This window comes from Ahaetulla prasina, chromosome 4 (assembly GCF_028640845.1).
Source record: "Ahaetulla prasina isolate Xishuangbanna chromosome 4, ASM2864084v1, whole genome shotgun sequence".
Taxonomy (NCBI): Eukaryota; Metazoa; Chordata; class Lepidosauria; order Squamata; family Colubridae; genus Ahaetulla; species Ahaetulla prasina.
Window position 1 is genome coordinate 66,863,663 of NC_080542.1, and position 14,805 is coordinate 66,878,467.

The following is a 14,805-nucleotide window of genomic DNA, read 5'->3' on the forward strand; positions in this document are numbered from 1 at the left end:
TAAAATGTATTATTTGATAAGCTTTCATGAATCTACTGTTTGATTCATTATAATGAAGAAATGTCTGATGGTGCTTCACTTTCTGACAGAACAAGGTAAAAATAATAGTGGGAGAAGGAAGAGGTAGGGGACATGAACTGTAAGAATTTCAACTGAAAGAATTTCAGTGGAATATTTCCAAGGATTTTTCCACAAGAAAGCTTGAGATATCTTCCTCCTTGAGAATAAGGACAGAGCTTCTAATTTATCCAGTAAACAGCTAAAATTTGGGGGGGGGGGGAATACTGGAACAAAAAAAATCTCTCTCTATATTTAAATCTATCACCTCTGAATTCAAAGTATTTTTTAAAATCTTACTTTTCACTTACTTTTCTAGGACATCAAGTGGGCATGACAAGAAAAAATGACCATCAAATTCCCCTCCTGAAGTGGAAGTTTTAGTGTTCTGATCACTCGGAAACTATAAGCATGGACACAACTGGTTGGTAAGTCTAGCACTTCCAAGAACAGACAGACTTTCTTATCCCTGGCAGGATTCAATTATGTCAGAGTTTTAACCTGCTGACAGTAATCTAGTTGAATTACTTTGCAGGATGACAAATTAATTTAGCAACTGTTTCACTTAACTGAGTTGCTTGTTCTAATTGTGGTTCCTATACAAAGGCTACTTGTATAGATAAATTGAAGTTAATTATTCAGTTTCATAACTTATACAGCTATAAGCAGCAAGTCTAAGAATTGCTGAAAAAATAGAAATAAATAACATAATAGAAATTCCCAACTAGACATACTATCTATTTCTGCTATAATACAAATGTTTGTATAGCAAATTATCTGGAGTTCTCTAGATTCTGAAGATTCCAAACTATAATCAGAGGCTGCGTGAAATAAAGGTAGTTCTGGGCTTTTTCCAGCACCACTTCACAATCTTCAATGAATTTTTGCTTCAATCCTGACCCAAATCCTCCTCTTTGCTTTTAAGCAAACAAATTTGTATCTCCGGTTATCAATCCACCAGGTAAGGCAAACCAGGAAATTAACTCCACAGTAAGGTTAAAACTGCTTTAAATTGGCTACAATAAACAAATCATGCTAGCCTGAATGTACTGCACCCTGGCCCCCACCTTATCATTCAGTAAATTAGGGGGGCATATGCCTGAATCACTACTTAAATGTGATTTGGGCACTCTAAACTTAAAAAATAATTTTCTCTCTTTTGCCTAAACAACAGCTCCTGCATGTCTTCATCAAAGTCATTGTCCTTACTCTCTACACCAGCAAAGGAGGAGTGGGTAATTTGTTTTTGTATGTGACCAAAATTCATGTCTCAGTTGAGGAAATATATATTTATTTCATTTAACGAAAGAATTCAGGGATGCATTCCCACTATCTGTATATGTTAGTTTCTACTTATTCTACACATGCCTTAGTTTAGCTGATAAATGATAAATGATTCTCTTTCAAAATAGTTACTTAATTGGTAAATTTTAATGAGTTTAAAGAATTCTTTAAAAGTAGTTAATTAAAAAAAGTAATTCAATTCTCTAAAAAAATTATTTGCAGCTGCAGAAACAAAGCTTAGTATAGAATTAGGATCTGGGGGAAAGCCAGCACTTTATGAACTTAGTTTGACACTATTTGGAGAAGAAAAGGAATGTTCTGGTTCTCTCTAGAATATCACATTCACAGTTCAGTTTTGCTTATCCTTAACAATTAATATTCTTCGGATTTCTTTGCCTATGTGATGCTAGCTTTAAAATACTACTTGGATATGGCAACCAAAGGGTAGAAGAATATACATCATCAGCCTATTTAGAAGACCATACATTAATTCCCCTTCGCTTCCTTTTTTCCAAGGTACAGACCACACTCAAGCTGCAACTTGGGTTTGAGTTCTATGATAAACCACAGAAAGAACTTACCATTTGTTTATCCAACAGTGCTTCCAGAAGCTTATCAGAAGTAATTCAACAATATGAGGCAGTTCCCTGCCTATTTTTCATTAATTTCATTCCTTAAATGTACAAATTAATGCAGTCATGATCTAAACCAGCGATCACCAACTGGTTGTCTGCGGACCAGTGGTGGTCCAAAAGAAAATTTTGGTGATCCACGGAGAAATCTTTGTATTTTTGCCGGTGCACCCTGGTGGAGGGGCTGCGGCGCAAGCAGGCTAAAGCAGCGATTGCGATGGCTGGAAGCTGTGGGAGCGAAGCACTACTTGCACTTGTGCAGCATCAGCATTCCACCTCAGTATATTTGCCTAGCTGGTGGTGCAAAGCAGCCCTCATCTCCTGCCACTTGGGAGTCAGAGCTGTAAATGGCGACTGGTCCAGGGAGCAGCCGGATTTTGCTCTCCAATGCAAAATCAGATCACCCCCTTGCAAGCTTTCATCTCTCAAGGAGCACTTGCTGAAGTAGCGTGGGAAACTTCAGCCGGGCTCCTCAAGAGACGAGAACTTGCAGGGGGCCAGTCTGGCATTTGCAATGGAAAACAAAATCCGGCTGCTCCCCTGACCAGACACCATTTACAGCTCTGAGTCCCAAGTGGCAGGAGACAAGGACTGCTTTGCTCCATCAGTTGGTGCATACTGAGGTGCAATGCTGATGCCGCACAAAATGAAATACAGAAAAAGAGACAGAATGAAAGAGAGAATGATAGAGAGAGAAAGAGACAGAGAGAGAATCAGAATGAGAGAGAGTGAGTGTGGGGGGGGAGAGAGAATGAAGGAAAAAGAGTGGGAGAGAGAGAATCAGAGAGAATCAAAATGACAGACCATGAGAGACAGAGAAAGAGTATAAGAGAGAATCAGAGAGAATCAGAGAGAGAGAAAATCAGAATGAGAGAGAATGAGAGACAGAGACAGAGAATCAGAGAGAATCAGAGAGTGAGAGAGAGAATGAGAAAGAATCAGAATGAGAAAATGAGACAGCAAAAGAGACAGAGAATCAGAGAGAGAATGAGAGAGAAAACCAGAATGAAAGAATCAGAATGAGAAAGAAAGAATGAGAGGAAGAGAGATGAGAGAGAGGGGGAGAGAAAGAGAATATGAGAAAGAAAGAGTGGGAGAGAGAGAGAATGAGTGGGAGAGAGAGGGGGAAAGAGAAAGAGAGAATGAGAGAGAATGAGTGGGAGAGGGGAAAGAGAGAATGAGAAAGAGTGGGAGAGAGGGAGAGAAAAAGAGAGATGAGAGAGAGAGAATGAGACAGAAAGAGTGGGGGAGAGAGAGAGAGAATCAGAGAGAATCAGAATGAGAGCATGAGAGACAGAGACAGAGAATCAGAAAGAATGAGAGAGAAAGAGAATCAGAGAGAATCAGAGAGAGAGAGAGAATGAGAATCAGAGAGAATGAAAGAGAATCAGAGAGAATCAGAATGAGAGAGAAAGAGAGAATGAGAGAGAAAGAGTGGAAGGGAGAGAGTGAGTGAGTGGGAGAGAGAAAGAGAGAATGAGAGAGAAAGAGTAGAACAGAGAGAGAGAAAGAAAGAGGGGGACAGAGAGAGAGAAAGAATGAGAGAGAATGAGGGGAGAGAGAGGGGAGAGAATGAGAGACAAAGAGTGGGAAAGAGAGGGAGAGAGAGGGGAGAAAGAGAGAGAGAATGAGAGAGAATGAGTGGGAGAGGGGGGAAAGAGAGAATGAGAAAGAGTGGGAGAGAGAGGGAGAGAGAAAAAGAGAGATGAGAGAGAGAGAATGAGACAGAAAGAGTGGGGGGGAGAGAGAGAGAATCAGAGAGAATCAGAATGAGAGCATGAGAGACAGAGACAGAGAATCAGAAAGAATGAGAGAGAAAGAGAATCAGAGAGAATCAGAGAGAGAGAGAGAATCAGAATGAGAGAACCAGAATGAGAGACAGAGAATGAGAGAGAAAGAGAGAATGAGAGAGAAAGAGTGGAAGGGAGAGAGTGAGTGAGTGGGAGAGAGAAAGAGAGAATGAGAGAGAAAGAGTAGAACAGAGAGAGAGAAAGAAAGAGGGGGACAGAGAGAGAGAAAGAATGAGAGAGAATGAGGGGGAGAGAGAGGGGGGAGAGAATGAGAGACAAAGAGTGGGAAAGAGAGGGGAGAGAGAGGGGGGAGAAAGAGAGAGGAGGAAGAGTGCATGAAAGACCCCATCCCATCACTGGGAGTCCAGGCACTTCAGCAAGCAGAGCGCTGGATTCATATTAGTAGTCTGTGGGATTTAAAATTATGAACTTGGTGGTCCCTAAGGTTCAAAAGGTTGGGGACCCCTGATCTAAATTGCAGGGTATTTTGTTTTCAGAAGCATAAATAACCCATATTTTTGACCCCATAATTGCTGCAAGGTGGTCACACGTGCCATGAGTTTATAAATTGATCTTACATCCACAAACTGTATAAGGCAGGGATGTCAAACTCACGGCCCACAAGTCAAATGTGTCAGGTGCTGGCCACACCCACCCCATTTTAGTGAAGGGGAGAGTCACGATACTTCATGTGACAACAATGTGACGATGCAAGTTTGATAACCCTGGTATAAAAGGAAATGGCTCCTGCCATCAGAGTGTTTCACTTTGAAACATGAGGCATTGAGTTTTGTAGTTCTTGCATTATTTCAAAAATAAAACTCATTATTAAATGATTGCCTCAAGAAATTGTTTTACATTGTTTCAACAGGAATGCAAATGTATATTATTAGCAAAGAAGTTATTTTATATTCCAATGTAAATTAATAGTCTCTTGACCTTTATCTCACTGTAATACATATTTGAAGAAATTGAGATACTTTAATAGTACTTCCAGTAAAATTATTTCAAAAAGTTTTCTTCATATTCCACATCCTCTGAACAGGATAATAATGTTAATTTTTTTTTAATTAAAATTTTTACCATCAACAAAGGAGGAATGGGATAATTTATTTTTGTATATGAGCAAAATTCATGTCTCAGTTGAGAAGATATATATTTATTTCATTTAACAAAAGAATGTACATTGATTGTTTGTATTATTGGCTGGCAGAGCAGCTACATTCCCAATGTCTATATATATTAGCTTCTACCTATTTGGTTGTAATCAAAGAGACCTAGTACTTCACCAATTGTTTAGAATTCAAGGGTAAGGGCAGGGGTGTATCCATCTTGAGAATATTGGAAATTGAAGTGACCCTTATAACTTTAAACACAAATTAGCATAAAACGGTTAAGGCTGTTAGCTGGCAACATTAAAGAACTTGAGATCTGAAAAAACAAAGCAAAGCTAGCATTATTACTCTAAAAAAGCTCTGATAAGCACAGAGTTTAATAAGTTACTGATTCATTGGCAACTAAAGTCAGTCAAAGTCAAGGTCCTGGTCATCATGACACTAACTCCCATCCATAGCATTTTCCTTATATGGAACTACAAATTAAAGATTAAGCTTGATGATGATTTGATAATTCAAAGTAGGAACTTATTTGATTTGAGGATCTGCTTTAATAGAATAGAATAGAATAGAATTTTATTGGCCAAGTGTGATTGGACACACAAGGGAATTTGTCTTGAAAAGTCATACAGTTTGGTATTTTGCTTTAGATATATTTTTACCATTTGTTCATACTTTTACTAGCAGATGCCAGAGATTTTTTATTTGGTATAGTTTCTAAGCTTGATACTGCATAACCAGCCCACTTCATTTGCTAGAAAGCAGATTATTTGAAAAAGCTTTTCTGAAAGCATAACCATCCTGTTGTGTTTCCTTCATATTCAAGTTCCCCTGCCCAAGATGAATAAAGCAATTGTTAAATGAATTGTGCCCCATTTTACAATTTTTTTTGCTACAATTGTTAAGTGTATCTCTGCAACTGTTAAATGAATCATGTAGTCTTAAGCGAATCTGACTTCTCCTATTGGCTTTGCTTGTTGGAAGCCAGCTGGGAAGGTTACAAATGGTGATCGCATGAACCAGGGACAACACAACTGTCATAAATAGATTCTAGGCAAAGTACCTGAATTTTGATCAAGAGACCATAGGCTGCTGCAACTGTCATAAGTGTGAAAACCAGTCATAAATTACCTTTTTCAACACTGTTGTAACTCTGAACAAATTTGAAACAAATGGTTGTAAGTCAAAGACTACCTCTAATATTCCTGATATCTTTGTATAAGCAAATCTCTCTATCAACTACCTATTTAACTGACATTAGCAGGAGGAAAGAAAACAGAATAGCTTGGAGGAATTATAGGAGAGACTAAGGGAAAAAAGTTCTGGTGAATGTAGCCAATTTTTTTTATCACTAGAACTTTATTTGCATTTGGGGTTTTTGTTTTTTTTAGTTACCAAATTCCACAGCCTGAAAACAAATTGAAAATCCCTGTTCTAGAGTCCATTTCCTAATAACAGAACTGAGAAAAAATGTTCTCTTTATTCTAATTTGAGAGTCATTAGGGAATAGCAGCCAATAAACATCAGACATCCCCACAATTTGCAGGGGCATCTTAGTGATATCTATATTATGTGATGCTCTGGAAAAGACCATCATTCTGGGAAAAGTAGAAGGAAAGGGAAGAAGATGATTAGCAGCAAAGGTCGATGGACTTAGTTATAGTGGCAATGAGTGCACCATTAGGAGACTAGAGAGAACAGGTAGATTGCCATGAAGAAGATCAAGTCACTTGGAGTTGAAAACAACTTGATAATACATAATCAATGATTGACTGATAGAGCTTTCTAAAGCACCTCCTTTCACAAATCAGTCATATAAACATTATGATATTCATGGTATAGTTAAGTCTTTCTGAAATATTTGCCTTTGTTGTATGCTGGATTTCAATTCACATTAGTACAATAAATCCTAACTGCTAATAACAGATACAAATCCAACTCATCTGATTAGGGAACACTGATCTTCAGTTGTTGATGGATTCCAAGTTTCCTCAACTTAAGCCAGTAGTTGAGAAGGTGAATAGATGGAGCCATTTGACATTTGGATGTTATCATACAATGAAAAAAAGCAAGACTGATTCAGTTAGTAGATTAAACATAATGCAGCAACCAGGGTGCATTATTTGCTACTTTAAAACTTCTGACCTGCAGTTCATTTTTAATAAAGGATGTATTTCAGAATGAAGAAATGCAGGAGCACTGGCATCATTCATGACGCATTCTGGTGTCCAAGACAAAGCAAAAGCAAAACTGGTCCACAATATGGAGATCCTCCTGGATTCCAAGTTCCTGTTAGAAGAGCAGGTGTCAGCTATAGCCAGAGGGCCTTTCCACAAATTCCTATTTTATCTCAATGGCACCCTTTCCTGGATAGGGAAGACTGGTTCACATGCACTTCTCAGTTGGACTATTGCAAAATGCTCTACATCAAACTACCCTTAAAGATCACTTGGAAGTTATATTGTGACCCAGAATGGAAAAGTTCTCATTGTTGGGGACTATTATAGCCCTTGTTTAATGACTTCTGTTGTGTGAGCTGCACCAGCTTCAGTTTTTTACGCATATAATTCAAGGTGCGTAGGGTCAGGCTATTTGTGGGACAGCCTCTCCTTAGTCTGACTAAAATGAGATGTGAGCCTGTGAATAGTTTGTTGGAAGTGCCAGGGAATTTTTGTCTTATAGGATAGATTTACTGTTTTGTGGTTGAACTGTTGTTGAAAGTCACCCAAGCATATATAGGTAGTTCCTGACTTATGATCAATACCTAGCAACCCTTCCAAGTTAGAACAAACCTACCTTAGGGCTACTTAAGACCTGAATTCAAAGTTCTGATGATTGGGTAACATCTGCAATCACATGACTGAACTTTGGGTGGTCAACATCCAGGCCACATTTATGTCTGCCTGCAGTATCCCACAGTCACATGAACACATTTTATAATGATTTTGCAGAAAACCAGCATTTATATCCAAATTTCAGCAAAAACAGCATCCATAGCAAACCATTGGTTTGTTTAATGACCATAGTATTCACTTAATGTCTGTGGCAGTCGCATTATTATTATTGCATTTACTTAATGACTGCCATAAAAAATTTGCAATTTTACGACTGTCATGGCACATGACTGTGATGGACATAACCCTTCTAAATGGAATGAAATTATTCATCAGCTGCTTAGAAATCCATAGCAAACTAATGAGGTAAAGAAAATGCATATAATATCTAAATGATTTCAGTATTTACAATTACACATCATTAATACAAATTAATTATAACTATCATGTTTCTCCAAAAAGAAGGACAGGTCTTATTTTCTTTTGACACCCTCCCCCCAAAACCGACTAGACCTTCTTTTTGGAGGGTTCTAATTATTGACTCACCTCACGGTAATGGTACTGCCAGCCCCACCCAGCAGGAACCCTCTGCTGGCCTATTTCTTCTGCGGCCACCTGCCGCCACTTGCATGCATTGCCCTGGCCTCCATTTCGCCTTCAGATGCCTGCCAGAAAGTATTTGCAGCTGATAACAGAAAGCCCTCTGCAGCCGATAATAGAGCTCCGGATCGATTCGGAGCTCTATTATCGATCCAGAGCTCTGTTATTGGCTGCAGATTACTTCCGGCAAGCATCTGAAGGCAAAACGGAGGCCAGGGCAATGCATATGAGTGGCGGCAAGCAGCCACAGAAGAAGCCGCCGCAGAAGAAGGTGGGGCAGGTTCGGAGTGTGTGAGGCCTGGTAAGTAGGGCAGCTACACACCATCTCCACCCTAGCTTATTTTTTACTTGTATGCCTCGCCCCACCCCCTACACCCCGGGATGGGCGGGGTCTTAATTAGGGCTAATTTTGTGGGTGGGGCTTAATTTTAAAATGCTTCTTTTCAAGGTAGGTCGTCTTTTTGGAGAAACACGGTATATACTCATTCAAAAAAGAATGCATTGCCTTTTGTATTACATTTGAACATTTCTAGATAGAAACTATTTTTCAATCTTTTAGGATAGGCCAGGTCAGGAAACATATCCCATAAATTTGACTGAAATTTTGTTTTACTGAAAGAGGGTACTGTAACAGAATCTTGAAAGCCTGAATGCATTTTCCCTGTGATATTCTAGACAATGAAGGTGGAACTAGTTTGAGTTTCTTCTAATGGTTTCTTCTTCCTGTCTGCAATAAAATACTGCTATTCTAACTGAAGTTGTATAGTTCTTCCAAGGCCGTCTCTATGGTTCTCTATTCTAAATAACTACAAAATAATATATTTCTAAAGTTAGAAAACATAGGATTTCATTGGCTAAATTTCAATGTCTAATTAACATCAGTCTGCAACAATTAGCTTATAATAAAACTGTCTATCTAGACCCGTTCCAGTCCGGCTTCCGACCCGGTTACAGCACGGAGACGGCTTTGGTCGCGTTGGTGGATGACCTCTGGAGGGCCAGGGACAGGGGTTGTTCCTCTGCCTTGGTCCTATTAGATCTCTCAGCGGTTTTGATACCATCGACCATGGTATCTTGCTGCACCGGTTGGAGGGATTGGAAGTGGGAGGCACCGTTTATCGGTGGTTCTCCTCCTATCTCTCTGACCGGTCGCAGACGGTGTTGACAGGGGGCAGAGGTCGTCCGCAAGGCGCCTCACTTGTGGGGTGCCTCAGGGGTCGATTCTCTCGCCTACCCTGTTCAACATCTATATGAAGCCGCTGGGTGAGGTCATCAGTGGTTTCGGGGTGAGTTATCATCTGTACGCTGATGATACTCAGCTGTACTTTTCCACCCCGGACCACCCCAACGAAGCGGTCGAAGTGCTGTCCCGGTGCCTGGAAGCTGTACGGGTCTGGATGGGGAGAAACAGACTCAAGCTCAATCCCTCCAAGACGGAGTGGCTGTGGATGCCGGCACCCCGGTACAGTCAGCTGCATCCGCTGACTGTTGGGGGCGAGTTAGTGGCCCCAAAGGAGGTGGTTCGCAACTTGGATGGACGGCTGTCCTTTGATGAACATCTGGCAGCCGTCTCCAGGAGGGCCTTTTACCAAGTTCGCTTGGTCCGCCAGTTGCGTCCCTTCCTTGACCGGGATGCCTTATGCACAGTCACTCACGCTCTGGTTACGTCTCGGTTGGATTACTGCAATGCTCTCTACATGGGGCTGTTTTGAGGTGCACCCGAGGCTGCAGTTAGTCCAGAATGCGGCGTGAGTAGTAATGGGAGCCGCCGTGGCTCCCACGTAACACCACTGCTCCGTAGTCTGCACTGGCTTCCTGTGGTCTTCGGTGCGCTTCAAGATTTTGGTTACTACCTTTAAAGCGCTCCATGGCTTAGGACCCGGGTACTTGCGAGACCGCCTGCTGCTACCCTATGCCTCCCACCGACCCGTACGCTCTCATAGAGAGGGTCTCCTCAGGGTGCTGTCCGCCAAACAGTGTCGGCTGGCGGCCCCCAGGGGTAGGGCCTTCTCTGTGGGAGCATCGACGCTCTGGAATGAACTCCCCCCTGGCCTACATCAAGTGCCTGATCTTCGGACCTTCCGTCGTGAGCTAAAAACATACTTATTTATTCTAGCGGGACTGGCATAGTAGTTTGATTTTAAATTGGGGTTTTATTAATATTCTTAAATATTTTAAATTTAATTTTAATTATTAGCCGTTTTTGTAATTTTGATATGTTTTAATTTGTTTTAATTGTACATATTTTGTATTTTATCTCCGGCTGTACACCGCCCTGAGTCCTTCGGGAGAAGGGCGGTATAAAAATTCAATAAATAATAATAATAATAAAAAATAAATAATCTCACTCACAATACTCAATTACAAAAATAGAATATAAAAAATAAAAGCAAAGCGATAAAATATATTTTTAGTCATCTGAGTCTGCTTTCTAATGTCTTTTCAAAGTATTAGAAAGATTTTATTTAAAATGCATCATAGCTGAATAAGATGTCACTCATATTAGTAATAAAAATAACGTCATACTATTTAAAACAATTGTATATTTTAGAAGAGATAGACAAGCATACACTCCATTCAACAACTATACTATAGTATTCTTCATTGCTCCACAAAAGATAGTCACACAGCAGGAAAATTATAATACCTTGTTGGTGGAAAATCTAAATTTTCAAATGAATCCCCCAGCTAAAATGAGTTATAGTAATACCTAAAATCCTCATATGTTCCTGGCTTTACAAGGGAACAACTGACCACCTGCTATTTTGCACTGACCAAGCAGTAGTTCGTCTATCCCTTAAATGCTGCTCTCTGCAGTCCAGGGATGTATCCCACTGAATCAGATGGTAAATTAAAAATGCAGACAAATTAGTAAAATCAGCCAGGAGAAGAGTTCTTCCCAGCCTGACTGGCTGCTGTAAGACAGCTCGCTCCTCTTCTGCTGTGTGCAGCATAACAGGGGTGCCACTGCAGTTCTAAAAATAATGAATGTAAACAGGACAAACCAGGCCAAACAATGTTCATTTTCATTTGAAGAACATATACTAGTGAAATCCAGTGAGCTCTACCTCTCTACTTCTATGTCTGCTGACAGCTAAGAAAAAATTTATAAAACAAAAATTAAAAAATCTGCATTTTTGTGATAGCACCATTGATCTTAATTTTAAATTACATATGAAAACAAACCAGAAGTACTTAACTAAGTCAATGAAATACCCACTCATCATCATGAAACAAGATGGGGTGAGGAGGAGATAAACAAAAACTCATATATAAGAATTTGCTGCATTGACATCCAGTCAAAGGCTGTTAAAAAAATATCAGTTACAGACATCTGATAACTAGATTATATCAACATTGTCAGATTTATGTGATATACGACTAGTAATGGGCTTCTCATGTTTTCTTATTAATAGTTAGAATTGAAATTGAACAATTGAATTCCAAAAGTGCCCAACTCCTTTCTCCAATCTTGCAGCAACATAAAGGTATTCTTGCATATGCATATTCCCTTTAGAATCAGGAAAATAAGGGGTGGCATAGTTTGGAGACACTCAAAAAATAAATGGTGTATTGTACACACATAAACAGACTCCTCCTGCTACCTTCTTCCCACTCCCTGACATTTTCAATCAGATGCCAGCAGGTGAATAAAAACAAAAACAAAAATGACAGATTTGCTGGCATTTCACACTCATCCACATTCTCCCTCCCTTTAAATAAAGAAACAATTAATAAAGCTTTACATGATGTTTTATGACTTGATAATACCTGATAGTTCCTTGCCTATTACTACCATCCTTTGTGTGATAAGCTACAAAAGAGATCTCATTTTGGTTCTTTCCTGGAATAGGCACTTAATACAGAAAATATATCCGGACATTTCCCTCCTCCTAATAGCGGCTTTCTATTAGAATGCATTTGGTAACTCCCTGAACATGTCCGAATCCAATCCCGCAACAACACAAGAGTCTGGCACGAATCGACGAGGAAAATGCTGCAGAGTAGGAACCCAAAGCCACAATAACACCCTTTCCAGATTTCGAGGCGGGGGTGGGGAAGGGAGACAGCAGGAACATTTTACTATACTGTGAGCCAGGCAGAAGGAGCGGTTCCACTCCTAAGAGCACGAATGGAGGGATGCTGGCCAAGGTGAGCCAAGGCGACTGAAAGTAACAGTACTTTTACCACTGGGAAGGACCAACCAACTAACCGAGGCAAAGCGGGACAACTCTGGTCATGTCTTACCTGGAGAAAGCCGGGCTGAGTGCAGAGCATGCTCTTTCAATGGGAGCAATGGGGAGCGGTGACAAAAAGAACAGGCTTTAGATCCCACACATGCGGCTCATGGCTGGATGCCTTACTTGCTAAACTCTCTGGTGCAATCTTAGATCGCCTGGCCTTTCCGGATTCCCCAACAGCCTTGCTCTAGCAGCACCGCCGCCGCCGCCTCTTTCGAAACTGGAACGATGCGAGAGAGAAAAGATACGTGCGACAGTCCATTCATTCAAGCACCACTAGACTCCAAGGACCCGCAACAACAGCAGCAGAAGTGGCGCTGGCGCGTAATACGCCTCCTCCGATCGTATCGCCGCCAGCCCGGCTCGCTCAGCTCCGCCCTTCCCCGCTCTGAGGACCCTGCTGAAATAGCCAACCACGAAGCGCGCTTGATTGCGCCAGCGGGTCTCCCCTGGCAGGTCCTCCTTCTTCGCACCCCCGGGTGATCCTCAGCGCGTCGGCGACTTGCTGATGCGTGTTCTTCGGAGACAGGAGAACGGCAGACGCGACTGCCAATAATTCTTGGGGCCTTCGAAGACGACGCATTATTTTCAGGGGCATGGATGCTGTCGGCCAAGGCTAGCTGAAAAGTCAGCATTGTTTGGAGGGGGGGGGCTAAATTGGGGAGAAACGCGTGGAAAGTGATTAGGGCAGTTTTTTGCAATGCTTAATTTGATTTTTAAAAAAAGAATGGTGGTATATTGTTGTATCATTTATACACTTTCTGCTGCCAAATCTTTCTTCATCAAAACAAATATTGGGCAGACATTCAAATGACCGGTGATGGGACTTCTGTCGGATGCATTCAATATAAACGCTTTTCATAGGATTCAACAGTGCCTAGTCTCTGGAAGCAGGTGACTTAATTTAGATTAGACCATCTGAAGCTGGCATAATATATCTGGTTTGGAATAATCTGAGACAAAGAATGTAAATTGTCTGATTGCTCTTGTCTAATAATCATCCTGATATTGCAACCAAGATCTGAAGCATTTAGATTTTATTTTTGGATTTGTTTTCTACTGAGAATCTTTTTCTTTTCTGGGAAGATGCTGTTAACTAAGTACTAAGTTAACTAAGTACTATTGATTATATTGGGAACAGCTAAATTTATATAAAGCTACTAAAAAGGAATGTACACCAAATTTATGGCAGAATGAGGCAACAGTATTTATTTCAATTAGTTTATATAGTTGGTCATCTCACTTAGGTGACTTAGGTTGTCTCACAAGTTAAAATAGCAATACATCAATTAAAACAATCAGAAAGTGTGGGAAAGTAACAACCTGTATAGGCAATATATCCATTTTGCAGGGGATCTCCAAGCCTGATATCTTCAAGGACTTTCTAAAGGCCAACAAAGTTGAGGGCAATCTAACCTCATTTATATCTACTTATCCGGGAATAATCCCCATTGAGCAGTCCCCTCCTGGAAAAAAAATCCTTTTGAGGTCAATAAGCAGAATACAGCAGAGTAGATAAGAGTATTTTCAGTTTCTCACCAACATTCAGCTATGGGATGTATTGCCCTTTTCAAAACATCTAGTTACCAGAATATCAATCAGTGAAACGTATATTTTTTTCCCCATCACTACTATTAGACTTGTGGAAATCAGTAGTGGGTTCCACATACCTTTGCTACCGGTTTGGAACTGTGAACATGTGTGTGCTTGCTTCACTCGCTTGCGGTGCTTCTGCGCATGTGCAGAACCTTCTGCACATGCACAGAGCATCCATGATGATGTGCAGGAGGTGGAGCCACCCACCGCTGCCACTACTGGTTTGCTCTTGCCCTGCACCTGGATGTCTGGAACTGGGAGGCATCTCCAGTTGGGAGGTGCTTTGATTGGACCGTATGATGGACATGTGGGTGTTGGGCAGGGACTTGAACTTTCCTTTGGGTGGGGAAAACCTGGAAACTTTCAGATTCGGGTTTTCCCAGATGTGCCAATATGACGTCTCTAATAAAATGAAACTTTGAGGAAACGCAAGCTTCGGAGTTTTCTTTTGTTGGGGGTGTTACTTGGAACCCTGACACCAACAACTCAATATATTTACATTTAAATTAATTGATGAACACTCCAAAAACTATATCTAAAATGTCTGATGAAAATCTGATCTAAGAGACATGCACATATTTTTTCCTTTTTTAGCTTTCATAAAAGGAACCTGGCATACAATCAACAAAGTACACAGTCTTATCTATTCTGCTGTT

General features: G+C 40.6%; 1 protein-coding gene across 1 annotated transcript in view; it reads right to left on the reverse strand.

Annotated features, from left to right (window-relative positions):
* The window catches only part of HECW1 (HECT, C2 and WW domain containing E3 ubiquitin protein ligase 1), a 249,520-nt gene extending 236,717 nt beyond the window's left edge, over nt 1-12,803 (reverse strand). Inside the window, exon 1 of the mRNA XM_058183258.1 lies at nt 12,561-12,803. Coding sequence (XP_058039241.1) covers nt 12,561-12,590 — 30 coding nt within the window. The 5' untranslated portion in view covers nt 12,591-12,803. The remainder of the gene's footprint in view (nt 1-12,560) is intronic.
* Between the last annotated feature and the right edge of the window lie 2,002 nt (nt 12,804-14,805).